At 37.1% G+C, this 27,893-nt stretch overlaps 1 protein-coding gene across 1 annotated transcript in view; it reads left to right on the plus strand.

The window, feature by feature from the left end:
- NCOA1 (nuclear receptor coactivator 1) overlaps positions 1-27,893 on the plus strand; it is a 118,025-nt gene that overhangs the window by 63,706 nt on the left and 26,426 nt on the right. The window contains 3 exon segments of the mRNA XM_043981971.1: positions 6,407-6,575; positions 7,436-7,750; positions 15,755-15,856. Of these exon segments, the coding sequence (XP_043837906.1) occupies positions 6,407-6,575; positions 7,436-7,750; positions 15,755-15,856 (586 nt within the window).

Raw genomic sequence — 27,893 nt, forward strand, 5'->3', positions numbered from 1 at the left:
CTTGCATTCCTGCTTTGGCTCTTCCTTTGTTGGTTGGGCTTGATGCTGGAATTGAGACCCTGCTATGCTTCAGGAGTCTGAGCCAAACCACTTCTGCTTGCTTCTGATTTTCTCCAATTTTGTTACAACCCCCTGGAAACACCATTCCCAGGTAAACTTCTGCCTCAGTTTTGCCACTTAAAACTGGGTAGAGGGTATCAGATCTTCCAGGGCTTATGCCTGTCACAGTATCCCATTATGAGTCCAAGAGATACCTCTGTATGGGTCTGTCACTTCCACTTGACCGTTTTTTACAGCCTCTTCCTATGAGATGGAAGACTGTGCATCATGTACTCCTGACCATACCCCAACCCCAGTGTCTGCAGAGCTAACCTGGTTTGGAATAAAATTACTCATTGTGACTTTTTTCTCTCTCATAGTTCAAGGTCATGTGTTTTCTTTTTTCTTATTTTTATAAAATAAGTTTTTAGTGATGTCTTTTCTTTTTACATTATTATTATTATCTACAGTATCCCTCTCCTCCCCTGTGCTCTGTCTGTGGATGGTTGCATGGGTCTCCTCCTCTCTCTTCATTTGGTTCCTCCTTGAGCTTCATAACTTTGTTAAAAATGAATTTAGTTTTTGAGGGTTTTTTGGTGTCCAGTTATTCGTCTGTTTACATTGTTATAGTTATTGTGTATATCATGTTCTTGTCTTTGCATACTTTATTTTGTTTATATAGATCTCTTTGTGGTTCTCTATATTCATCTCACAGCATTTTTTACATCACAGTAATGTTCTATTATATTCATTGTTTAGCTATTACTCAACTGATGGGTATCTAAATTTTTTTCCAGTTCTTAGCTCCAACAATGGCTATTGCCATTTTTTGTCATCTTTATCAATTTGTAGAGTGGGAGATAAAACCTCATAGATGTTTTGTTTTGTATTTCTTTTATTATTAGTGATTTGGAGCATTCTTCAATGTGGTTGCAAATACTTTGCAATTTTTCTTTGTTTGATTAAGAAGTTTTTCTGTTTCATAATTAGTTATCAGGGCAGCTAGTTGGTGCAGTGGATGAAGCACCGGCCCTGGATTCAGGAGGACCTGAGTTCAAATCCGACCTCAGACACTTGACACTTACTAACTGTGTGACCCTGGGCAAGTCACTTAACCCTCATTGCCCCACAAAAACAAAAACAAAAAACCATAATCAGTTATCAGTGTTATAATTTCTAATTGCCTCCACCTTTTTCATTAAGAATACATCTCCATGGGGGCAGCTAGGTGGCACAGTGGTTAAAGCACTGGACCTGGATTCAGGAGGACCTGAGTTCAAATCTGGCCTCAGACACTTGACACTTACAAGCTGTGTGACCCTGGGCAAGTCACTTAACCCTCATTGCCCCGCCAAAAAACAAAAAACAAAACCAAAAGAATACATCTCCAGGGGCAGCTAGGTGGTTCAGTGGAAAGAGCACCATCACTGGATTCAGGAGGACTTGAGTTCAGATTTGACCTCAGACACTTAATAGTTACTAGCTGTGTGATTCTGGGCAAGTCACTTCACCCCAATTACCTCACCCAAAAGAAAAAAGAAAAGAATACATCTCCAGAGGCCAGCTAAGTGGCACAGTGGATAAAGCACAGGCCCTGGATTCAGGAGGACCTGAGTTCAAATGAGGTCTCAGATACTTCACACTACCTGTTTGACCCTAAGTTTGACCTCATTGCTCCTGGGCGGGGGCCGGGCCAGAGAATACATCTCCTTAAGATGTTTTTTTGTGATTGCACATGTGTGACCTATATCAGATTGTTTACTGTCTCAGGGAGAAAAGGGGAAAAAATGGAACTTAAATTATTATTTTTTCTTTTTTCTTTTCTTTTCTTTTTTTTTGGTAGGGCAATGAGGGTTAAGTGACTTAACTTAGGGTCACACAGCTAACAAGTGTCAAGTGTCTGAGGTCGGATTTGAACTCAGGTCCTCCTGAATTCAGGGCTAGTGCTTTATTCACTGTTCCACCTAGCTGCCCCCAAATTATTTTTTTAAATGTTAAAAATTGTCTTCACATGTAATTGAGGGAAACAGTAAAATATTATTTTTAAAAAATACTTCTTCCCAAAGCTGGATGATGATCTGCTTCTCTTCTATCTATCTCTTTTTTAACCATAATTTTTGCTTTATAATATAGTTTTATGTCTTTCATCCCTACTTCATCATTTTCCTGAAAATTCTAGATATTTTTCCAAATTAATTTTGTTACTGTTTTATCAAGTTCCATGAAGTTTTTCCTTGGTAATTTGATTGGTGTGGTATAAAATGAATAAATCAACTCTGGTAGTATTGTCATTTTTGTTCTGTTGATATGGCCTAGCCATGAGCATATTACTCCTACTACTTAAGTTGTTCTTTATTTCTTTAATAAGCATTTTGTAATTGAATCTGTACAAGTCTTTTGTGTATGCCTTGGGAATTTGATTCCCAGATACTTTTGTAGTTATTTGAAATGGAATTTCCTTTTCTATTATTGCATTTTGTCGTTATTATTATTATTGTTATTGTTATTATTAATTTTTTTGGTGAGGCAATTGGGGTTAAGTGACTTGCCCAGGGTCACACAACTAGTAGGTGTTAAGTGTCTGAGGTCGGATTTGAACTCAGGTCCTCCTGAATCCAGGGCTGGTGCTCTATCCACTGTGCCACCTGGCCACCCCTGTCATTGTTAGTATAATAAAGAAATGCTGTTGATTTTTGAAGGTTTATTTTGAAGCCTCCCACTTTACTGAAGCTATTAATTATCTCAGTATCTTTGCTGATTCCCTGGGTTTTCCCAAGTAAACCATCGTATCATCTGTAAATAGGGGTAATTTTATCTTTTCCTTTACCTATCCTTATTTCTTTAATTTTTTTTCAATTCCTTTAAATTCTTTCTCTTGTGAATACTATTATTAGCATTTCCTGAACTATATCAAATAATAGAGGAAAAGTTGGCTTCCTTGTTTCACTTCTGTTTTTATAAGAAAAGATTCTAGCATATCCCCATTGTATAAGGTGGTTGCTTTTGGTTTTAGGTAGATGCTTTTTACGACATTAAAAAAAAAATCACTTAACCGCAAGTCTTGTGAATCACAGCCAGAAGGACATTTTGACTGGACCATAAAGTTCATAAAGGGAATTACAGTAGTATACAGTAAAGCTGGTGAAACAGTCCTCCTCAAATCCTCTACTTAATCATTCCTTAATTCTTCAAACTTGCATTATGTGCAAGTATTATTTTATTCAATATTTTCATACAAGTATTGCATTAAGGTAATATTTTATGATTTGTAGACTATCAGAAGATTATAGATGTTGGTCTGAATGGGAACTTACTAGTAGAGACAGGATTTAAATGTAGGTCCTTTGATTCTAAATCTAGCACTCTTTTCAATATAGTTATGCTCACTCACCAAAGAAGCTTCCATTTTTGTTGCAGTACAGTATATAGTATCACTTGAAGAATACAAAATGCTATTAAAATTCAAAGACTAGAGAGATTCCTTCCAATTATGGTGATTAGAGGAATTTTCATGAAGTAAATGGCATTTAACTTGAAGAATGAAAGTAATTTCAATAGGAGTAGAATAAGGGGAGGGCATTCTAGGCTAGGAAATGGGAAAGTGTCTTTGGGGGGGGGCAGGGCAATGAGGGTTAAGTGACTTGCCCAGAGTCACACAGCTAGTGTCAAGTGTCTGAGGCTGGATTTGAACTCAGGTACTCTTGAATCCAGGGCCGGTGCTTTATCCACTGTGCCACCTAGCTGCCCAGAAAGTGTCTTTTGAGAAAGGCAAATAGTCTGGTTTGGCTGCAGTACAGAGTTCATTTAGAGACATTTTGGTAAGAGACAATTATAAGAGTAAGTTTGGGCCAAATTAAGAATCTTGGAGGTTTGGGTTTTAGATCATAGGAAACAATTGCCTATTTTTTAGCATTGGAGTATCATACTTAAAATGGGTCTTTATGGGAATTAAACAGACTATAGTAGATTGATGCAAGAGAGAACTGTCAGACTATTGCTGTAGTTCCATTATTAAATACAGGAAATGAAGGTAATAACAGTGGAAATGGAAAGTCCTAGATATGGATGTGAAGTAGACCAAGAGAAGTTATGATGTAAGAATCAGTAAGATTTAATAACTTATTCAGTGTGCAGGAAAGGTCAGGCAAGGAACACCATGTTTTAGGAAGAAAGATAATTAGTTGAAGGCTAAAGAGGGTGACTTTTCTGCCCATTCACACAGTCTATTCACTTTTTCTGTATAAATTTGCTTGTTTTCCTACCTGAAAATGCTTATTATAATTTGCAAATTTAAATAATATTGTGCCTTTGCTTTTATAGATAACTTGTGAAAATTGTAATTTAGATTTCATTCTAGCCCTTATGCAAATTTCCTTCATTGTGCAAAGTTCCTTTCCAAAAAGTACCCTTTTATGCTTACCCCTTGTTTTGTGGTTATACGGTATTTACTTATCTTCTCTAGAACTTTAATACTCCAGAAATCTGTGATTTCATTTGGGGAGGGAGGACTGCTTCCACCAATAATGACCACAATACCTAGAGCCCTTAGTAATAGTTTTATGAATTGCTTTCCCCACCCTACTCCACTCTCACACCCCAAGAAAACTCATGTGCTACACAACCTTTTTGAAATTATCTAGCCTGATCCTCAGATAATGAACTCAACAGAGTCCAAAACTGTCTTTCAAAATTTTTCATGTCCACTAAATTTTTTTCATTTTTCTATCCAAGAAGTCATATTTTGATATCTAATAATGATGATTAGATGATTTGATCTCAGAATTTGACTTATTGGATAGAGCAAGAACAGTCTTTATCTACAATAAAATATTTCCTCTGTTCTCTTTGTTTGTCTGTCTCCCCCCCCCCCCCACCCGGCCTTGCAGGGCAATGAGAGTAGTTAATGTTTACATACATTCTTTTTGTGGGGGTAGGGGTGGGCAGTGAAGGTTAAATGACTTGTCCAGAGTCGCACAGCTAGTAAGTGTCAAGTGTTTGAGGCCGGATTTGAACTCAGGTCCTCCTGAATCCAGGACTGGTGCTTTATCCAGTGCGCCACCTAGATGCCCCTGTATCTCTCTTTAAAAATGTGATCTGGTCCCTTTGTACAGCACTAAGATAATAGGATGTTACACAAAACTTTAAATGATAGCAAGTAATTTAACCCTCTCAGGAATAGTGTTACTTATCCAAGCTTATACAGGGTACCATAAACCAGTTTTCCCTAGTATTCTTTCCCTTCTACCACCTCTATATTCTGGTCAGGGATGAATCAAGAGAATTTTTTATACAAGTTGGACCTTGCCAACACTTGACTTTGGCTGTCCCTGCATAGTGGTATGTATGAGCTTACATGTTGTGACCTTTCTAGTATTTTTTCTGAATGAAGGTTCACAAAATGCTTGTGTGTATCTTATCTTTTCCACTATACTGTAAGCTTCCTGAGGTTAAGGACTGTGTCTTTGGAGCCTCCATATCACCTACTACAGTGCCTTGCAGAGTAGGTGCTCAATAAATTCATGTTGGATGAGTAGACAGATATATACATAGCTTTCTCTAAAAGAATGGAGGGACCAGATTTTCCCTGTTACAAAAACATGCAATCAGTCCTGCTCCTGAAACTGATAAGTCTAAAAATAACTCCTATTGCTTCCCATTCCTGTGTTTCCATCTTCAGATGACATAGAATTAATTTGTGCCCTTTTTTACTCCAGTTCTAAAAACTCCAACTTATTCTGTATGAATCTCCATATATAAGGAAACACGTATAAAATGACTTTAGGGAAATGCGTCATGTTAAGTACAGTGCTACACACAACAATGGAAAAATGGATATATAAGCACTGAGTTTTGTGTTAGACTGAACTGTGTGTGGGTTCTTCTCTGGTTCATATTTTAAGAAAACAAATGCTTTTGTTTTTATTTTTCTTATTTAAATTATATAAATTGATATTTTAACAAAATCAGTAGTGATATGCTACTGATAGTTGACATGTTTAAAAAATTTTTTCCCATTAAAGTCTTTGTTGATATTAACTGTCATTTGATAAGTACTCTTTGTAAAAAATGATTATTGGTGTTACTTAGCATTATTTTGAGTTTAATTATAGTGAATTAAGTATAGCTTCTTTAAATGTTATGGTCAAATGATCTTATTAATATAATGAATATGAAATTGAACTAAATTGTTTCTTGATAATTTGGGGGCAGTTTTCCACATTTTTGCCCTTGCTTAAAATTAACACAATCTGAACAAATTTCCAGAAAAGTTTCGTGGCCTTTTTTTTTTTTTTGCCTAAACAAAGTGAAAAATTATTTTCTCTTGATATCATAGTTATTCAAGCTGATTGTCTTTTTATTTCTACAGCCAGTGCATTACCTCCCAGTTAGATGAGCTCCTCTGCCCACCAACAACAATAGAGGGAAGAAATGATGAGAAGGCTCTTCTTGATCAACTGGTATCCTTTCTCAGTGGCAAGGATGAAACTGAACTTGCTGAGCTAGACCGAGCCCTTGGAATTGACAAACTTGTCCAGGTATTCCATAAAGCTTAGAGTGTTTGAAGATTAGTGGCCAGATAAAAAAAAAAGGATAGGTGATCAAAATTTTTTAAACTTTGTTTCCATTTCATGTTTTATCTAGCTAATTTTATATTTAATACTTCTTATAAAAATTATCATACTATAACATAATGAATTACATAAACCTCTAATATCTTATTGTGGCTTGGAGATGATCCCCAGTTCTAGAAGCAGATCATCTTTTAAAAAGTGGAATGGTTTCATTTAGCATTTATGAAAAGAATGCTCACACTGACAATAAGCTTCTGAAGCATTGAGATAATTTGTCTTTAATTGTCTTCAGTTGATTTCATGTCAGCATCCCAGTTTTACCAACCTACTTCTTTTCTATTTCTATTTCTTTTTCTTTTTTTGCAGGGCAGTAAGGGTTAAGTGAGTTGCCCAGGGTCAAACAGCTAGTAAGTGTCAAGTGTAAGGCCAGATTTGAACTCAGGTCCTCCTGAATTCAGGACCAATGCTTTATCCACTGTGCCACCTAGCTGTCCCCTTCCAGTTCAAAGAATCTTTCTCTTGGTGTTTGTATGATTCTTAGACATGTCCATAAGACATTTTATAAAATTTAGTGATCTTTCACTGATTTAGAGGTTTGTTTTATTTGTATTTTCATTCTCTGTTACTCCACTTGAAAGCAGCTTTCTTTATGCAGTTAGGTAGCAAGTAACCAAAGCTTTGTTTTTAGTGTAAAATAAGGTCAGAGATGTTCAAGTGGCATTTTCTGGGAAATATACTGTATTCAGATCAAAGATGATAATGTTAACAAATGTCACATCTTTTTAGAAATTCACTTTCAAATTGTTCTGGTTCTTCTGCAACAGGGAGGTGGATTGGAAGTATTAACAGAGAGATTTCAACCACAACAATCAACACCACCTTTAATGATGGAGGAAAGATCCAGCCTATATTCGCAGCCTTATTCTTCAGCTTCACCTACTGCTAATCTCCCCAGTCCTTTTCAAGGCATGGTTAGGCAAAAGCCTGCCATGGGAACCATGCCAGTTCAAGTACCACCACCTCGAGGAGCTTTTCCTACTAACATGGGCATGCAGCCCCGGCAGACTCTGAATAGGCCTCCAGCTGCTCCCAACCAACTTAGACTTCAACTGCAACAGAGGTTGCAAGGACAACAGCAGGTAAATACTGTTGTTTCATGGTGGGTACTTTTGTTTTAGAATTTTATTTTCCCAAATTACATGTAAATATAAATTTTGACATCAAATTTTTTTTTAAGACTTTGTGTTCCAAATTCTCTCTCTCCAACACCCCCCCCCCAACTCAAGTAATTCAATATAAGCTGTACATGAACATATGCAAAACATTTCCACATTAGCCAGGTTGTAAAAGAAAACAGACAAAACTTAAGATAAAGGAGCTAACAAAAAAAATTATCCTTCAACCTATATTCAGATACCATCAGTTTTCCCTCTGTAGATGGACTGCATTATTCATAAAACCTTCAGAGTTGTCTTAGATTATCGCATTGCTGAAAATAACCAAGGCATTCGCAGCAGATCATCTTGCAGTATTGCTGTTATTTTGTATACAGTACATTTCACATTGCATCCACTCATGTAGGTCTTTCTGGGTTTTTCTTTCTTTTTTTTTTTTTTTTTATGTATGAGGTATTTTATTTTTTCCATTACATGTAAAGATAGTTCTCAACTTTTGTTTATACATGCTTTACAATTTCAGATTTTTCTCCCTCCCTCCCCCCTCCCCTAGACAGCAGGTAATCTGATATAGGTTATATCTATATATCTCTATACATATACATATACATATACATATACATATACATATACATATACATATACATATACATATACATATATATATATACACACACACACACACATCTGGGTTTTTCTGATAGCATCCTTCTCATTATTATTTTCAAAGTAAACTATATTTATATAGTTTGTTTTTTGTTTTTGTTTTTTAGTGAGGCAGTTGGGGTTAAGTGACTTGCCCAGGGTCACACAGCTAGTAAGTGTTAAGTGTCTGAGGCCGGATTTGAACTCAGGCACTCCTGACTCCAGGGCAGGTGATCTATGCCATCTACCTGCCCCTTATATAGTACTTTAAAGAGAGATTTCCCTATAATAAACCCATGAGGTGATTCTTGCAACAACAGCAATAGATAACATTTATATAGTACCACATACTTGGTGGGTGCTTCTAAATTTAAGATTAAATAGATTACTCCTCCCACTTGGGTGTGAATGTTATTCCTTCCTTGAGCCCACTCTGATGAGATTAAGGTCTTTGAGCTAATTCTGTGTTCTAAACTTTTCTTCCTCCCTCCCTCCTCAACCCAAACAGTTTGGTCTTTTTTTTTTTTTTTTTGGTTTTGTTTTGTTTTGGTTTTTGGGTGGGGTAGTGAGGATTAAGTGACTTGCCCAGGGTCACACACGGTGTCAAGTTCTGAGAACAGATTTGAACTCAGGTCCTTCTGAATCTGGGGCTGGTGCTTCATCCACTGCACCACCTAGCTGCCCCTGCTTCTAAATGTAAGAAAGCTTCACAGCTCTTATCTGTGTTCTGAAAATAGCTACTCTAATGATGGAATGGAGCCCATTGCCGCAGTGTTTATCAAAGAAAGATATTGTTATCTTTATCAGCCTAAATCAGTAGTGATGAACTTTCCCCTTATCACTAGCTCAGGGGGGAAGAGCTAAAAGTTCCACCAAAAAATAGTAATTTAATTTTGTTTCTTCAAATCTTGTTGGTTTTGTTTCAAGGGGAAAAAAAAGACTTTTCACTTTTATTTTTTTAAATCAGGGAAGGTACCACAAAGCTATTCAATAAATGCAACAAATAATAACAGTGTGCCTTGGTTCAATATTTATAGCCTGTTTAGAATAAGAAAATAAAAGGGAAAGTGAGAAGAAAAAAGGAGGAAATGAAAATTAAGAAAGAGGGACATAGTATGGGAAAGTAGGAATGAATGTGGGAGTGAGAAGTGAGGGAAAAGAAAGGAAAAGACAGGAAACAATTTGAGATGTGCATGGATTGGAGGCAAACTATTCTGGTTTAATCCTTTGTTCATCTGGGCTAGGGACATCAGAAAAAGTGGGCACTAGAATTTAATGTGTTAACTACCTTTTCTTTTGTTTATTAAACAGTCCTTTATTGAGGTAGTCAAGAAGAATGTTGCTCCTACTCTCAAAACTTACAGTTTAGTGAGGAAATAAGATAAACACTTTTCAAAGTTAGGTGCCACATGAAACATCACCTCTGCTCCAGAGAACATCAAAGAGGATTCATAGCCAGGAGTAATGAGCAAGAATGCTGTTTTTATAAGAAGAAAGAACTATATTATGGTGGTTTGTCATGTCCCAAGTAGTACAGAAATTACTGCATTGTAGACCTGATATAAACTGGAAGGCCTCCTTTCTTTCTGCATTAAGTATCTAGTCTATGACAGACTATCAAGATTTATAAAACCCATCACTTAATTATCCCTTCTGCTGAATCATATAAATGAATGGATGCATAAAAAACCTTTCGAAATTAGTAACTATAACTTATAGGATTATGACAATTCAGTTCTAATATATTTATAATATGAGAGAAACCTGAGTTTTTAATTAATATATCTGTCTAATATGCTCTCACCCACAGTTACTCAGGAATTGATACCTTTGCTGTTCTCTGCCCAAGTCATACACCACCTGGAGTATTTTGTCTAGTTCAGGGCACTATATATTATAACGTTTATTGACAAATGGAACATATCCAGAAGAGAATAAAGGGAATGTTGTGGCGACTTGAAAGTTTTAAAAGATTGTCTTCTGAAAAAGAGCTTAGACTTGTTTCCAGAAGACAAAATTAGGACCCATTGGGGGAAATTGGAAGGCGGGTAGATCTCAACTCAATATAAGTAAAAATTTCCTTACAATTAGAGCTATCCAAAAATAAAATGTCAGAAGACAGAAAGTTCCTCTTCAACTGAGAGGCTTCAAACAGAGGCTAGGTGAGCATTTGTGTTCAGCTGAGTGCAGCAAAACTCTTCATATGTGGCAGGACCTAAGGATATTATGGTAGTTATACAACTACCTTTCTTTGAGGTAAGCCTCAAAGAAAACACACAGTTTGGATTCATGTAAATGGGATTCATACTTTGGCTAAGGATTGGTTTAGATGGCATTTGAGTTTCCTTTCAACTCTGTGTAAGCAATTATATGAATGACAATCACAAGAAATTTGAACTTCTCTTGACCTTAAAGTTCTTGGAGATAGGAAATTGAAGGTTTAAGATTATAATTACAGGGGCAGCTAGGTGGTACAGTGGATAGAGCACTGGTCCTGGATTCAGGAGGATCTGAGTTCAAATCCAGACTCAGACACTTGACACTTACTAGCTGTGTGACCCTGGGCAAGTCACTTAACCCCAATTGCCTCACCAGAAGAAGAAGAAAAAAAGATTATAATTACATTTTCCTCACTGTACCATAGAAAGATCTAGTCCATAGTTTATGTATATCCAGGAAGACTGGGTACAGATAAACTATTTTGGATGCAAGGCTTTGAATTCAGTAATAACCATAAAAAATATAACTTGTGTGATTTTGTTTGTGTCCCCTAATCTCTTTGGACTTTAGTTTCTTTATCTGTTAAAATGAAAGATTTAGATTAGATGGCCTTTGAAGTCACTTTTCAACTCCAGTTCTGTGATTCTGTTTGCTCACATGCATGCTATATATCTTGGTTTAGCCCTCAACTCACACTCACTCTGGAGAAGGGAGAAAACAAAATTGCAAAAAAAATCTTGATACCATGAAAGACAGCGTATACCATGGAATCAAGTAATTGTATCCAAACATCCTTAGGTTAAAATAACAAAGAACTTCATTAAGAACATTATTTCTAACTTCTTCTGTCTGTAGAAATGCTCCAAGTAAACATGGTTTCATAGTTATCACTGATACTTGGCAGTAGAGGGTGAGAACTCATTTGGCATACAGTAATAGTAATACTTTGTTCATTTATATTTTCAACATTAATTATACAAGTATAGGATTATGCTGTTATCTGCCAGGAAACCTGAGAAATTTGTGTGTAGGAAAAAATGTCAGTTTTTTTTTGTTTTTTTACTATAGACATATGCGTCAATAAAAGCTAATATAATCTTAAAATTAAAAATAAATCTGACCATGTTAGTTCCCTACTTAAGCTTCAGTGGCTCCATATTACCTTTACTTTACTTTACTTTACTTTTCTTTTCTTTTCTTTTCCTTTTTTTTTTGGCTGAGGCAATTGCGGTTAAGTGACTTGCCCAGGGTCACACATCTAGTAAGTGTCAAGTATCTGGGGTCAGATTTGAACTCTGGTTCTCCTGACTCCTGGGCCAGTGCTCTATCCACTGTGCCACTAGCTGTCCCCTCCATATTACTTTTTCAATGAAATATAGACTCCTTTATTTGACATTTAAAGCTCTTTGCAACCCTTCATGTCTTTTAAATCTGCTTACACATTACTCCCTTCCACATACAGTATGGACTAGAAAATATTGATCTACTTGCTGTTCGTTTCACATTATGGTCCATCTTCATTCTCCTGACCTTTGTGAGTGTTGCCACCCATGCCTGTAATATTCTCTTTCCTCACCCATGCCTCTTAGATTCCCTGTTTTCCTTCAAGAATCAGCTGAAATGCAACCCTCTTCAGGAGGCCTCTCCAGGTCTCCCCAGCCTCAATTTCCTTCCCCTCATTTTCTTTGCATGTATGTTATATATACCTTTTAAAATACTTGTTCTCTTCTCTCTTGGGATATAAACTTCCTGAGGGTGTAAGACTGTTTTTTCTTTTTCCTTCTATGACCAGTCTTTGAATAGTATTTGTTACGCACTTAATAAAAGCTTGTTGATTAATCCTGTGCTGGGATTTTTTTTTTAGCTGACATGTTGGTACATGGCGATCAAGGGATAAACTAGATGTCAAACATTGATCGAAAAACGCTTTTGAGTTGAAAGGAATTCATTAAAGATCACTGTGGTTTGGAATAATCAGTGAAAACTTCTTGTAAGAAATATATTTTAAATCAACCTGTGAAGAAGGAGTAGGATTTGAATAGGCACATTAGAAAGGAGAAGGGTATTTCAGGTGAGCAGCTTAACAGTAAAAGCTAGAAAAGAGAATGAGCAAGGTGTATTTCAGGAGATAATGACTAAATCATTTTACCTAGAGTTCTTGGGTTAGGTGTTGTCTCCTAAATATATGACTATACTATAAAAATTGACTATTACTTTTACTTTCTTTTCTTTTTTTTTTCTGGTGAGGCAATTGGGGTTAAGTGACTTGCCCAGGGTCACACAGCTAGTAAGTGTCAGGTGTCTGAGGCTGCATTTGAACTCAGGACCTCCTGAATTCAGGGCCAGTGCTTTATCCACTGTGCCATATAGCTGCCCCCTACTTTTACTTTTAAACTTTGAATTTTTGGTTTATTTTTATAAAGGCTTATTTTACCATTGAATAATGAAGTAATGGTTTTAGAAATAGTCTATGGAACCTTAGAAATGAATGTCCACTACCACCTGAAAGTACACTTGAGTATTAGATCTTATTATTTTCTGCAAATTAGTTTTACTGCATTCCAAAACAACTGACAATTACATTTGTCCATGGATGGTGTTATTAGGTTTTTTTGTCCCCAATTCAAATTTAATTTATTTATCAACTTAGGTTCTAATTAGATGTCCCCTTCTACTAATCAAAACAAAAATAAACCTTCAGTGAATAAATCATTCCAAAATGAGTTAATGTTTTGTATGTAGCTTTTGTTCTACTCTTTTATCTTGAGATTTCTCTCTGAACATGGATATTCACAATGTGTGTGTGTGTGGGGATCCTACAGTATAGGCATCTATTTAACCTCTAAGGTTACTTGTTTCTGATACAATGAAGGCCTCTCTGCATCTGATACTCAGCTCCTGACCTAGAAAGATGACTTCTTCAGAATAAACCATGTTCTTTTCTTCTCTCAAGTTAAGGAAACCTTTTCAGCCCTTTCACAAATATCAGCATGGACTATATAATAGGTTTTAATGGTGGAAGAGATCTATTAGAATATATAGTCCTATCCCCTCCTTTCACTGATGGGGAAACTGAGCTCCAAAGAAGTTATGTGAGTTAACCAAGGGGATAACTACTTCCTTGATAGCACCAACTAGGAATCTACTATTAAGCCAAAAGCTAAATGTTTTTGGTTTTTTTTTTTTCATCTTCACCAATTCCATTCAACAAAACCATCATATGATCCTTGAATTAAGTCATGTTTAGCAACACGGAGTCAGGGTGGGGGGAGAGAGTCATTCAACAAGCATGTATTAATTGTTTATAATGGTCAGGCACTGTGCTAAGTGCTAGAGATATAAAGAAAGGCAAATAACATAGTTTCTTTCCACAGGGAGCTCACTTTGTAATGAAACAACATACATAAATTTATACCTTTAACATATATATGATGTAAGAGGAAGGTCATCTCAAAGACAAGGCACTAGCTTTGGCTAGGGAGGTGAGAGAGTTAGAGAGGGCCTCCTGTTGAAGGTGGCATTTTAGGCAACTCTTTAAGGAAGCCAGGAGAGTCAGAAGGCAGAGATGAGGCAAGAGAGCATTCCAATCTTAGGGGACAGTCAGTGAAACTGTAGGAAGAGAGAATAAATTAAATGAGACTGGAAAGGTAGGAAGCGACCACGTTGTGAAGGGCTTTAAAAGCCATCTCATTTTATATTTGATCCTGGAAGCAATAGTGGCTTACTGGAGTTTGAGTAAGAAGATGACATGGTCAAACCTGTGCTTTAGGAAATCTACTTTGTCAACTGAGTGGCGGATAAATTGGAATCAGGAGATACTTGAGGAAAGGAGACTAATCACAAGGTTATTCTAGTATTCCAGGCATGATATGATGTGGATTTGTACCAGCATGTGAATGTGTGAGTAGAGATGTAAATGAGAAATTCTGTAAAGGTAGAAACAACCAGACTTGGCAATAGATTGGCTATATGAGTGAGAACTTGAGGTTGTGGATCTGGGTAACTGTTAGGATAGTAGGCCCATAGTAGTAATAGGAAAGTTTCAAAGGGAGGAGGGTTTAGTAGGAAAAATAATTAGCTCAGTTTCGACACGTGGAGTTTAAGATGCCTATGTAAGATGCCTATGGGACATCCATTTCTACATGTCCTAGAGACAGTTTATGATGTAAGACTGCAACTCGAGACTAGGGCTGGAATATGTAAACATCTCTGATATGTATTACAAACATGTAATCATTTGTGCAGAAACTATAATTGAACATATGGAAGCTGATGAGTTCATCAAGCAAGATGGCACAGAGAGAAGAAACAGCCTAGGATTACCCCTTAGATGACAGCCACAGTTAATGAGCATGACCAGAATGACGATTCAACAAACAGAACTGAGAATATATGCTTTGAGAAGAACCAGGAGAGGAGCAGTGTCACAAAAACCTAAATCAGAGAGATTATGTTGTAGGAAAGGGAATGAATGATGCCAGAGACTGCATAGAGGAGTAGGATGAGGATTGAGAAAAGGCCGGTTCCAGTTGAATGATGAGGTTGAAAGCCAGAAAGCAGAGTTTGGGAAAAAGTAAGATCAGAGGAGGTGGGAAAAAAAATAGCAGTGTTCATGTGTGTGGACAGAGTGTTTCTAGATTGTAAGCTTTTGAGAGGAATCATAGTGCTTTGGAAAGATCATTGAACTTGAAATCACTGAGTTTGAGTCCCAGCTCTGCTACTTACTATCTGTGTGACCTTGGGTCTCCATTTTCATCATCTGAAAGAAGGAAGTTGAACTAGGAGAACAGCCTCCACAATCCTTTCCAGGCCCTGTTTGTTCTCTGATTATCTGAAATTTTGCCCTTTTTCAAAGTCATAAAATACTTCTTCCACTTACTTTCCTATATATCCTACTAAAATATAAACACTTCTCTTTGTTCAATGGGTTTTTAGTAACTGTTGGATATTTACTCCTTTTTGGCAAATAGGTTTGCAAAAAACATTTAATTTTGCTTTAACCAAGCAATTTAAATTAAATGTCCCTATTAACTGTTGGGCTATGCTACTTAATGTTTGCTTGTAGCAGTGTAGTTATTTCATTTTCTCCCTGTCTTTCTCCAGTTGATACACCAAAATCGGCAGGCTATCTTAAACCAGTTTGCAGCATCTGCCCCCGTTGGCATTAATATGAGGTCAGGCATGCAACAACAGATCACGCCACAGGTAATGATGGAAAAGTACATGTTGTTAGCATTTATCAATCCAGAGCTGTGGTTTTCAAAGTGTGACTTGGGCTGGTTTCTTAATGGTAATAGTGTTTACAATATAATTTTTTTCTGGTGTTTACAAATAATTATATCATCTCTCATTGTCTGATAATATGTAGTACTATTCTTATTTCTGGTGAAGGTGTTTGGGGTTTTTTGGATGGTGAATAGGAGTAGGCAGAATAGATCATTTGTACCCCTTTGGGGCAGGGTTAAGAGGGGACAATCCTCTGTTTTTACAGATAGAAGAAATTCCTGATGAGGGAATTCCTACCACTGCAGACTGGTACCTTCTCTGCAACTTATAGTCTTAAAGCATTGCTTGGGGAACTGAGAAAGTAAGGAATTTTCCTATTCAACATGTGTCCAGAGTGAGACTTAAAGCCACATCTTCCTTATGCATAGACTAGCATCTCTATTCACTATGCCATGGTGTCTTTCCCATTTCAGAAACAGAGGAATCTTATGCCCAATGCAAGGAAACATTTTAACCTATTTGATTCCTCTGGCTTTTGTTGTTGTTGTTTTTAAGTGAGCTTAGATGGCAAAGTTAAAAAAAAAAAATTGACTGAGTGGTCCAAGAATAAACTCTCTGTTTTAAATTATTTTGAGTGCTATCTTGAAACCTAGTCTGGAAACAATACCAAAAGTTGTGATTATTAATATCCATCTTGACATTTTCACTCAGAAAAATTAAGAAGTATTCATTAAGTGTGTCTGGCACTTTGCCAAATAATGGAAACACAAACATACAAATAAAAAGATATTCCTTGCAGAAAAATATTACTTAAAAAGGAGCTGAAGTAATAATGAAGGGAATAAGGTATTGGGGGTATGGGTGCCCTGTAGACAGTGTTCTAGAGATGCAGGAATGGAGCCTGGAAAAGAATAAAGATGTGACAACTGGCTTGAACTTCCTCCTGAAAATGGAGATTCTTGAAGGAGCCAAGCAGGAGAGGGGCCACTTCAGCAGAAGGTATTTAACCATGTGTGTAGTCCTGAGGTCAAGTGAGCTTCTAGGATGAAGAGGTTTCTAGGACATTGTAGAGAAAATTCAGGGTTGCAACCTAGAGAAGAATGAAGATATGGCTGGCCTGGCTCTCCTCCTTAAAACTGCTGCTCCTTTTTTAAAATTTTAAACTTTTTCATTTTGTTCCCAATTATGGGGTTTTTTTTGTTTGTTTGTTTGTTTTTTTGGGGGGGAGGGTGGGGCAGTGAGGGTTAAGTGACTTGTCCAGGGTCACACAGCTAGTAAGTGACAGTCTGAGGCTGGATTTGAACTCAGGTCCTCCTGAATGCAGGGCCAATGCTTTATCCACTACCCCTCCCCCCCATTACATGTAAAAACAATTTTTAATCTCTATTTTTGATATTTTTATGTTCCAAATTCTCTCCCACCTTTTCTCCCTTTGCCCATCATTAAGGTAAAATATATTTCCATATTAGCACTGTTGTGAAAGAAAGCACAAGGAAAGGAAGTAAAATAGCTGTATGCTTGAATCTGCATTCAGATTCAGTCAGTTTGTTCTATGGAGGTAGATATCATTTTTCATCATAGGTCTTTCTGAATTGTCTCGGATCTTTGTATTGATGAGAATAGCAATACAAAAAATTGCTTTTGCTATGTACAGTGTTCTCTTGTTCTGCTTACTTTGCATCAGTTCATGTAAGCCTTTTCAAGTTATTCTAAAAGCAACTTATTCATCATTTCTTATAGCACAATAGTCTTCTATCACAATGATATACTACAACTTGTTCAACCATTCCCCAGTTGGTGGGCATCCCCTCAATTTCCAGATCTTTTCCACCACACACACAAAAAAAGTTATTGTAATTATTATGGTCCATGTAGTTCCTTTTCCTTGTTTTAAAATTTCTTTGGGATAGAGAGCTAGTGGTAGTATTGCTGCGTCAAAGGGGAATACATAGTTTTATAGCCCTTTGAGCATAGTTCCAAATTGTTTTCTAGAATAGTTGTATCAGTTCACAAGTCTACCAGCAGTGCATTAGTGTCCCAGTTTTTCCACATCCCCTCCATTTTTTGTCATTTTCCTTTTCTGTCATCCAACTTGGTAGGTTTGAGGTGATTCTTCAGAATTGTTTTAATTTTTATAAAATGAAACTTTTAAATGAAACTAGGAGGAAAAAATTTTAAAAATTAACTTTCAGCTATATGGAAGGATAATGTCTCAGACTGTTATAGCAATTTGGGTACTTGTATAGAATTTTCCCAAAAGAGTCAGATGGCCAGTAATCTATATATAACACGTTAGTCACATATTCCATATTTTAACTTCACAAGGGAAGGCCTAAGGTCTAAAATGAGACATCCTAAGGCAGGAGCATAGGGGTATGGGTGAGGGAAGCCACATTCTAGGAAATGGCTACATCCAGGTCTCACTTGTTAATTGAAAATCAGGTCTTGATCATTGGAGTTGGAGGTTGTCCCCAGTCCACAAGTGCTGTAGTCCTTAAGGCACCAATGGGAAGGGGATATGAGGGTTAATGATGAGTAGCTGGCCTTGACTTTGACACACCCAATTTTTGCCATCATCTATTTCAAAAGAATGAGGAAGTTGACTGATTTTTTGAAGTATTCAAGAGCTTCCAAACTAAATTAACATAGAGTTTAATACCATAATGTCAGTAGAGAATTGGGCATGGGAGGAGATGATGGAAAATATGTTGGGCAAATGTTTGAGTTTAAGAAACAAAAGTTTTTATAGAATCCACAGATGCCTTAGGCCTGTATATCATGAATACTTTCAGTGATTGGGGTGCTAACATGGTAATTAAGAATTAAGATGCTTCTGATGAGGATAAATGAGGAGAGTGTAAAAGCTGGATTGAAGCTTAACCTTTTAAAAAAAACAAATCATGGCACCTGGTTCCATCACGTTTTGGCAAATTGAGGGAGAAGAAATGGAAACAGTGTCAGATTTTATATTCTTGGCCTCAAAGATCATTACAGATGGCAGTGATGCACCCATGAAATTAAAAGATGCTTGCTCCTTGGAAGGAAAGCTATGGCAAATCTGGACAGCATACTAAAAAGCAGAGACATCACCTTGCTGACAAAGGTCTGTTTGGTCAAAGCTATGGTTTTTCTCAATAGTCACGTATGCCTGTGAGAGGTTGTCTCTAAGGAAAACTGAGCATTGCAAAGCTAATTCTTTAATATTGTGGTTTTGTGGGGCAGCTAGGTGGCGCAGTGGATAGAGCACCGGCCCTGGAGTCAGGAGTACCTGGGTCCAAATCTGGCCTCAGACAGATAGGTAGTGTCATGGAAACAATGAACATGAGCTTGAACAGACTTTGAGAGATAGTGGAGAAGAGAAGGGCCTGGCATGCTGTGTTCTGCAGGAGCATAAAGAATTGCACACAACTAAACAACTACAACACGGTTATGTTCAAATCTCAGAAACATGAAGCTGTATCTTGAACTCAGTTCTGAATCAGTTTCCTATGTACAGTAAGACCACTTGTTTTTCTAAAATTTTATTTATTTTAATAAGCATTATTATCTTCTCACTCCCTTCCACAAGAAAAGAACAACCCTTACAAAAATATAGTCTAGCAGAACAAATTCCCACATTGGCCAGACTTCCAACTTATTTTTTTAAAAAAAGAAGAAAATGCTAAATTATAAGAGTAAAAATGAGTAAATCTGGAATCTAATTAAAACAGATCCAAAAAGCAATCAGAGTCAGACATGACTGGAAAATGGCTTGATTTAACCAGCTATTTAGAATAAAAAAATAGGGCATGGATAAAGGAACAGACATCTACATTGACTATCACCCTTTCCTATGGCCATTTAACTGATATAAATCAATAACCATAATGAGACCAAAAAAGCCTGCAAACCACCTTTGCCACTAATTAGTTTCACCCCTACCCAAACAGAGATATGATAGCCAAGAACAGCACTAATTCATGACATAAATTTACCAGATCTTTCAGCAAATAATGGAAGATTAACAGCAGCATGATCTCATAAAACTGTAAGAATAAGTGAAGAGAAAACAAGTTTACAGACAGATTAGCAAGAGCTCCAATTAAGCCAGATTATTCCAAGAACATTTGAAGATGAAAAGAGAAGACAATACATGACCCCCCCCCAAAAAAAAATAAATAAATACAAGGGAAAAAAAAATCTCTCAGGAATTATTAGACAAACTGGGGCGGGGGGTGTGGCAGGCAAGGTAGCAGAAGAAAGGCTGTGACTCTCCCAGCTCCAGAAAACCTGTCCACATACCTCCACAAATAATGAGATAAGACAACTCTTGGAGCAGCATAACCCCCATAAGAACAGAGTGAAACTCTTTTCCAGCCAAAGACTGCTTAATTAAGTGACTGGGATCACCTGCTGTTCGGGCTGAGAGAAGAGCTCAGTATGATGAGCAGGACCAGCCTCACATAGGCAGTGCTTCCAAAGACACATAATCCTTAGCTGCTTCTTCTGAAGCTTTGCTCAAAGACCATTGGGGGGGAATAGCTGAGGTCTTTGCTGGAACTGGGGCAGGGTGCCTACATTCTGAGCCAGCAAGCCAACTCAAAGGAAAGCCACTCAGTGGGGGAGGGACACAGGCATGCCAAGCTTCCAACCATAAAGAATCAGATTTCAATCAGACTTCTGTTTTTGGGTCAAAGAGAAAGCAGGCCATGATTACTCACAGACCAGGCAGGCTGAGAAAATGTCCAATCACCCACTAGGCCAAGCTGTAGCTTGAAACAGTGTGTCCTGGAAGCAACACTACACTTTAAGAGGGAATTAAAAGCCAAGAAATAGGGGATCAAGATGATTAAGCAGAAAAAAACAGCAGAACAGACCATCAAAAGCTGATTTGGGGGCAAGCTAGACTAGAATACTCCCTCAGAAGAAAACAATAACAAAGTTAAAGATTCTGCATCCAAAGTTTCAGAAAAAAAATGTGAATTGGTCTCAGGCCTTGGAAGCGCTCAAAAGGGACTTTGAAGAGAAAGTAGGAGAGATAAAAGGAAGATTTAGAGAGGTGGAGGAAAGAATGGAAAGAGAAATTAAACTGATGCAGGAAAGTCATGAGAAAAAAGTCATCTTGAAAAGCCAAATGGAAAAGGAGATTAAAATGCTCTCTGAAGAAAATAATTGCTTAAGAATTAGAATTGAACAAATGGAAGCTAGTGACTTTATGAGAAACCAAAACACAGGAAAGCAAATCCAAATACATTTAAAAATAGAGGGCAATATGAAATATCTCCTTGGAAAAACAGCTGACCTGGAAAATAGATCCAGGAGAGATAATTTGGAAATCATTAGACTACCTGAAAACCATGACCAAAATAAGAGCTTAGACACCATCTTCCAAGACATTGTCAGGGAAAATTGCCCTGATATTCTAGAAGCAGAAGGTAAAATAGAAATGGAAAGAATCCACCAATCAGCTCCTGAAAGAGATTCCCAAAATGAAAACTTCCAGGAATATTATACCCAAATTCCAGAGCTCCCAGGTCAAGGAGAAAATATTGCAAGCAGCTAGAAAGGAAGAATTCAAATATTGTGAAGACACAGTCAAGATAACACAAGACCTAGCAGCTTCTACATTAAAGGACTGGAGGGCATGGAATATGATATTCCAGAGAGCAAAGGAACTGGGACTACAACCTAAAATCACTTACCCAGCAAAATTGACTATAATCTTTCAGGGGGAAAAATGGGGTTTCAATGAAAAATAGGACTTTCAGGCATTTGTGATGAATAGACCTGAACTAAATAGAAAATTTGACTTTCAAATAGAAGACCCTCAAGCAATATAAAACGGTAAACAGGAAAAATAAATCATGAAGGACATTACAAAGATAAACTGTTTATATTCTTCCATGTGAAGATAATACTTCCAAGTCATAAGAACCTTCTCAGTATTAGGACAGCTGAAAGGAATATACTTTAGAGGGCACAGGTGTGAATTGAATATGAAGGGATGATATATGTAAAGCAATTAGCCTTGTTTTTTGTAGGGGAGACAGGGTGAGGTGGCTTATGTCTGGTGCTGGATTTGGGCTCCGGGCCTCCTAGGTGCATGGCTGGTGCTTTGTCCACTGTGTCACCTAGCTGACCCATGATGACATCTTCAAAATAAAGTTAAGGGGTAAGAGGAATGCACTAGAAGAAGGGAAAGGGAGAGGTGGAAGGGTGTAAAGTAATTCAAATTAAAGATATAAGAAAAAGCTTATGGAGTAGAGGGAAAAATGGGGAAGGAATGTTGGAGTGAGTGAGCCTTACTTTCATCTGAGTTGGCTCAAAGAGAGAATAACAAACATTCAAGTGGGTATAGTAATATATTTTGCCCTGAGGGAAAGTGGAAGGGGAAGGGTAAAAGGCTGGGGGGAGAGGTGAAGAAAAGGAGGACAGATTGGGGGAGGGGGGCAGTAAAAAGCAAAACACTTTTGAGGAGAGATAGGGTGAAAGAAGATAGAAAATAGAGTAAATATCAAGGAGAGGGAATAGGATGTAGGGTAATACAGTTAGCAATAGTAACTGTGAAAGAAATGATGAGCACAGTTCTATTAGAAGGACTTGAAAAATGCAAACCATCAACAGAGGAAGAACTGATGGTATTTGAATACAGATTGAAGTATAATTTTATTTGTTCGTTCCTTTTGCTAAAGTTATTCTATGTATTTTCTTTCACAACTTGAGTAATGTGAAGATGCTTGGCATAATTCCAGATTTATGACTTATGTTGAATTGCTTGATTCCATAGGAAGGGTTGAGGAGGGAGGAAGAAAATTTAGAACACAAAGTTTTTTAAAAAATCAATGTGAAGAAACGATGAGCAGGTAGATTTCAGAGAAACCTGGAAGGACTTACATGAATTGATGCTGAATGAGATGAGCAGAACCAGGAGAACATTATGCACAGTATCAACAACATTGTGTGTTCATTAACTGTCATAGACTTGACTCTTCTCAGCAACACAGTGATCCAAGATAGTTGCAAAGGACTCATGATGGAAAATGCTCTCCAAATGCAGAAGAAAAGAATTATGTAATCTAGATGCAGATTGCATCATACTATTTCTACTTTTTTTGTTTTCTTTTTATGAGGTTTTTCCCTTTTGCTCTGATTCTTCTTTCACAGCATGACTAATGCAGAAATACATTTAATGTGATTGTACATATATAACCTATATCAGATTGCTTGCTTTCTTGGGGAGAGGGGAGGGAGGGAAAAAGATTTGAAACTAGAAATCTTACAGAAACAAACGTTGAAAACTATCTCTACATGTAACTAGAAAATAATAAAGTAGTATATTAAGGCCAGATAAATAAATGAATGAATAAATGAATGAATAAATGAATGTATGAATAAAATAAAGGAAATAAGGGATGTCAAGAGCCCCCTCCCCCCCAAAAAAAGACTATCACTCTTCTTTACAGTCTGAAAATGAAAAAAGAATAATTTACCTGCTTCTCTCTGTTGATATTGTGTATTTTTTTTCTCTATATATGATAGCAAGATTGCAAATACTGCTTTTTTGGAAATAACCTGGTATGAGGTAAATTTTGTTTCAGCACCTTATTTTCATCTTTATATACACTGTTACTTTTAGATATATTTCTTGTATACAGAAAAAAACCAAACTCTGCTCTCCATGACATTTGGATCTACCACATTCAAATTCTGAACATCTCAATCTCCTATGTGTAAACATACCAGTAACTTCCAAGTGTCTACTTTAAATTATTTAAATAATCTTTGAGAAAAATCCATATTGAAGACATCATTGATAAAAGTATCAGAAAGGAAGTGATCTGGCTTTCACAAATGTTACTCTACAAAAGACCACATTTTTTAGTCATGCAGTTGACTAAAAGGTGCAGAGATTATAAGGTCCCATGATTGATTGTTTTTTGTTCAGTCATTGAATTTTATTTGTTGTATGTTAAATCATTTGATTCTGTAATGCAAAATCTAGCTTTAGAAGTTTTAGTGCTACAGAGTTTATCTCATGCAAATGTGAAAATAACAAAATTCTGTGAAAGAGCAGAAATAAACAATAGGAATAAATTTATTCAACAAACCTAATTATAAGTGTCAAGGGAGGCATTAATCAGGGAGATAAGTATTTATCAAAGATGTTTACCACTGTCACATATAGGGCCTATCCTTTCTATAGTACCTACTATGTGCCAAACACTGTGCAAAACTACTTTGCGCATATTATTTCATTTGTTCCTAACAACCTTTGGACATCAGTGCTATCATTATTTAACAAAAGGGGAGGATCAGGTTAATTATCTTGTTCATCAGCACACAGCTCAAGGTCAAATTTAAACTCAGGTCATAATGACTCCACTTTATCTACTATGCCACCTAACTACTCCAGCATGGACATGTAGGATGTCTAGCTTAATATCCAAATGAAAGAAGGATTCCTTGTAGTGATGATGAGATCTTCAATGAAGTCACTAATAAGAAAGAATTCAGGTAAGCTAGTTGGCACAGTGGATAAAGCACCAGCCCTGGATGCAGGAAGACCTGAGTTCAAATGACTTGACTAGCTGTGTGACCTTGGGCAAGTCACTTAACCCTCATTGCCCCGCCTAAAAAAAAAAAAGTAAAATACAAAGTATATTACAGGCAGCTAGATGGTGCAGTGGATAAACCACTGGCCTTGGATTCAGGAGGACCTGAGTTCAAATCCAGCCTTAGACACTTGACACTTAACTAGCTGTATGACCATGGGCAAGTCACTTAACCCTCATTGCCCTGAAAAAAAAAAAAGAGAGAGAATTCAGCCTTACAAACTACATAGGCAGAACCAAGTGTGTAAAAAATATTTATTGTCCAAATCATAATATACAGTTGAATAGGTATTCCACAAAGCAATAAATATATTTTACACACACATTTTAGGTGGGTAATGACCAGAACTGTATAGAAAGACCAGGTTGGTCTGGATTGCATTTAGGAAATTGCACAGTGCTTTTACTGACCCTAGTCATTTCTTGGAAACATATGTCGAGCTTTTTAACACCAATTTCTTTCCAATGATGCCATATGGTCATGAAGAATAAAATCGCAGTCTTTAAAGTTACAGGTAACCCAAAGGACAATAAAGAAACTCATGGTGGATATCAATAGACATTACCAACAAAACAATGTTCAGGAGACACAATGTTAGGGAAATGGGTGACCAAAGTGCTGAGCCTTCTAGTTTCCTTTTTTTTAGTGAGGCAATTGGGGTTAAGTGACTTGCCCAGGGTCACACAGCTAGTAAGTGTTAAGTGTCCGAGGCCGGATTTGAACTCAGGTACTCCTGACTCCAGGGCCGGTGCTCTATCCACTGTGCCAACTAGCTGCCCCAGCCTTCTAGTTTCAAGAAGAAGGGATAGCCACTACCATAATCGAGAATCCCTATGGACAACAGATGACTTATCCACACATTAAACATATATATATATATATATATATGAACAAGACTAAAGCATAACTAGGAAATACTTAACAATATCTGTCTCTACACACACACACACACACACATGTACATATGTACGTGTGTGTGTGTGTGTGTGTGTATGTGGTATTTCCTGGTTCCTTTTTAGTTTTGTTCAAGAGTGTTGCAGTCTGCCTGCAGGCCTTGTGTTTGACACTTCTGCACTAGACAACCCCTATAGTCCATCAGTACCTACATGATGTCAGTGTCCCGAAAAGGCCCTGAGCAACTTGAAGGGATTCTCCTAGCGCATGATGAGAGGACATGGACAACTTTTAATTTGTACTGTTGGAGGGAATATCCTAATAACAGAACACATAATCTGGGTTCTTCTGTTCATCCTGGGTAGCAGCATTTTCCATCTTTTATTACACACACACACACACACACACACACACACACACACACACACACACATATACACACACACCTGTCACAACATTTAGGCCATAGTGAGCTGAGCAGGTGTGTATGCAGTCCTAACTCAGTAATTTTTTCTGTATTATAAATCAGTACATTTAGAGTTTCTTTTGTTTTTAGGGCTTTGTTACAAGCCCTATTACATGCCAGGCACTGTCCTTAATGCTTCAGAAATATTATTTCATTTTAGCTCATTTATGTGTTCTTTCCCTGGTCAAATTATTTGTTCTTTTCTTAGGCCTGCAAATAATATTTCTACATTCCATCATTCCATTTTGACTGATGGAGAAGAGGGTAAAGTATTATTAAAGAGCAAAGGGCATTCTCTCCTAGCAGTTTCTAGCTATCTTAAATATAATATGGCCTAGAGAAGGAGAAACAACCTGAAAACAGGACAGGGGGATGTTGTCATTGTCACAGGATTATAGAATTTTTAGAGATAATCAGATCTAGCTTCCTCCTTTTATAGATAATGTGGCTTTGGTCTAGAGTGGTTAAGTGCCATCTTGAAGTTCACACAGGTAGTAAGTAGCTTTTTTGACTAAATCTAGTGCTTTATCTGCACTGTACTTTAGTAAGCTCTCCATGGTAGCTTTGGGATAAGGAGTAAGATTTGCATGTAAAACGTACTAAGTACTGCATAAAGTTACCTCTTCCTTTGTAATTTTCCTCAGCTGATTGCCTTTTTGTGACCGTGCTCTGCTTCCTAACTGCTGTTGCTGATGTCTGTTCTACAGGTTCCATTGATCAGAGCAGGGCAGCCCTTGATATTTTAACTAGATCTTATCTGAATAAAAATGTTAAGCAGCAATGAAAAAATTCTTCTCAAAGTGATTTTTCCCTAAGCCCCACATCCTATGTGATTGGAATGATTCTGCCACAAAATCAACCCGTTGTTTCCCAAATCTGATTTTGGGTGTCAAAAACCCCTTATCTCACCCTTGCCTTCTCCTACATAGTTTTCCCTGATACCTTCTACTCACACCTGGTGATATTCTTATTTCTATTCCTGAACCCCATATCCATCTCACAGTTGTGTAACTACCCTTATCACCTCAGTTTGAAAGAAGAATTAAGTAATAGCCCAATAAGCCACAATAGTCCTTATGTCTTTATATCTTTGCATCTCCTATTGGGGCTTCCTGGGTCACTTCCATCTCACCCATTTCCTCTCCTTCAGCTCCTTGAAGACACTCAAAGCAACATTTCCCATTTCCTGCAGCTGAGTATAAAACCACCTATTCTGATACTAGGTCCTAGAAGAGGACTTCAGGTTCCTCACAGAATTGGCTTCTCAGCACTTACTGTAGTAGAAGACCTCACTAAGAGCAAGGCTCCGTCCTCCTCCTCCTCCACCCAAAAAAAATGTCATTTAAGAGGTGCTAGGAAATTTAGTTCATCACACCTGGGGAACTTAGGTGTGTAGTTTTAACCAGGAAACTAGCTGTTTCTGCCCTGAAATACAAACATCATCTACTTGCCATTATGGAATGGATTCTACCTCCCAACCCTTGTTTGTTGTATCGGGATTAACAGTAACATTGCTAATAATAGCTTCCTACTCCTACCTTTGACTCCCCAAAAGTTTTTTTTCTTAAGCAGTAGTCAAATCTAACATTCATTTGGCTTGATTGTTTTTTGACGTGATTAGTTTTAACTTTATCTGTTGCCTATTCTGTTCAGACTATGATGTTCTTTAATACATATACCACATAGATAGATGGATAAAGAAATCTGTGGAACAAAGTATGACAAAAAACAAGTCGGGGAGCATGGAATGAAAAAACTACAGAAAGATTTAAAAAATGAGGAGAAAGGTAGAGTAGTTTAAACTGCACATTTAATAAGCACATAGTATATGTGTCAGAACATTGTGTGTGAAAAGGAAAGATTCACATTTAAATTATATTTTGTGTGTGTGTGTGTGTGTGTGTGTGTGTGTGTAAGTTTTTGAAAGAAATCTGGGAAATAGAAGCAGGAGTTGAAATCTGGAACTAAAAGGCTAGATAAAAATGTGAAGGTCTAGGTAGAAAAAAACCAAACCTTAAATGTCGTTTGGAAAAGCAGAGACTATATAATAACTAGAGATTAGAT

The sequence above is a fragment of the Dromiciops gliroides genome, chromosome 2 (assembly GCF_019393635.1).
Source record: "Dromiciops gliroides isolate mDroGli1 chromosome 2, mDroGli1.pri, whole genome shotgun sequence".
NCBI classification, from domain to species: domain Eukaryota; kingdom Metazoa; phylum Chordata; class Mammalia; order Microbiotheria; family Microbiotheriidae; genus Dromiciops; species Dromiciops gliroides.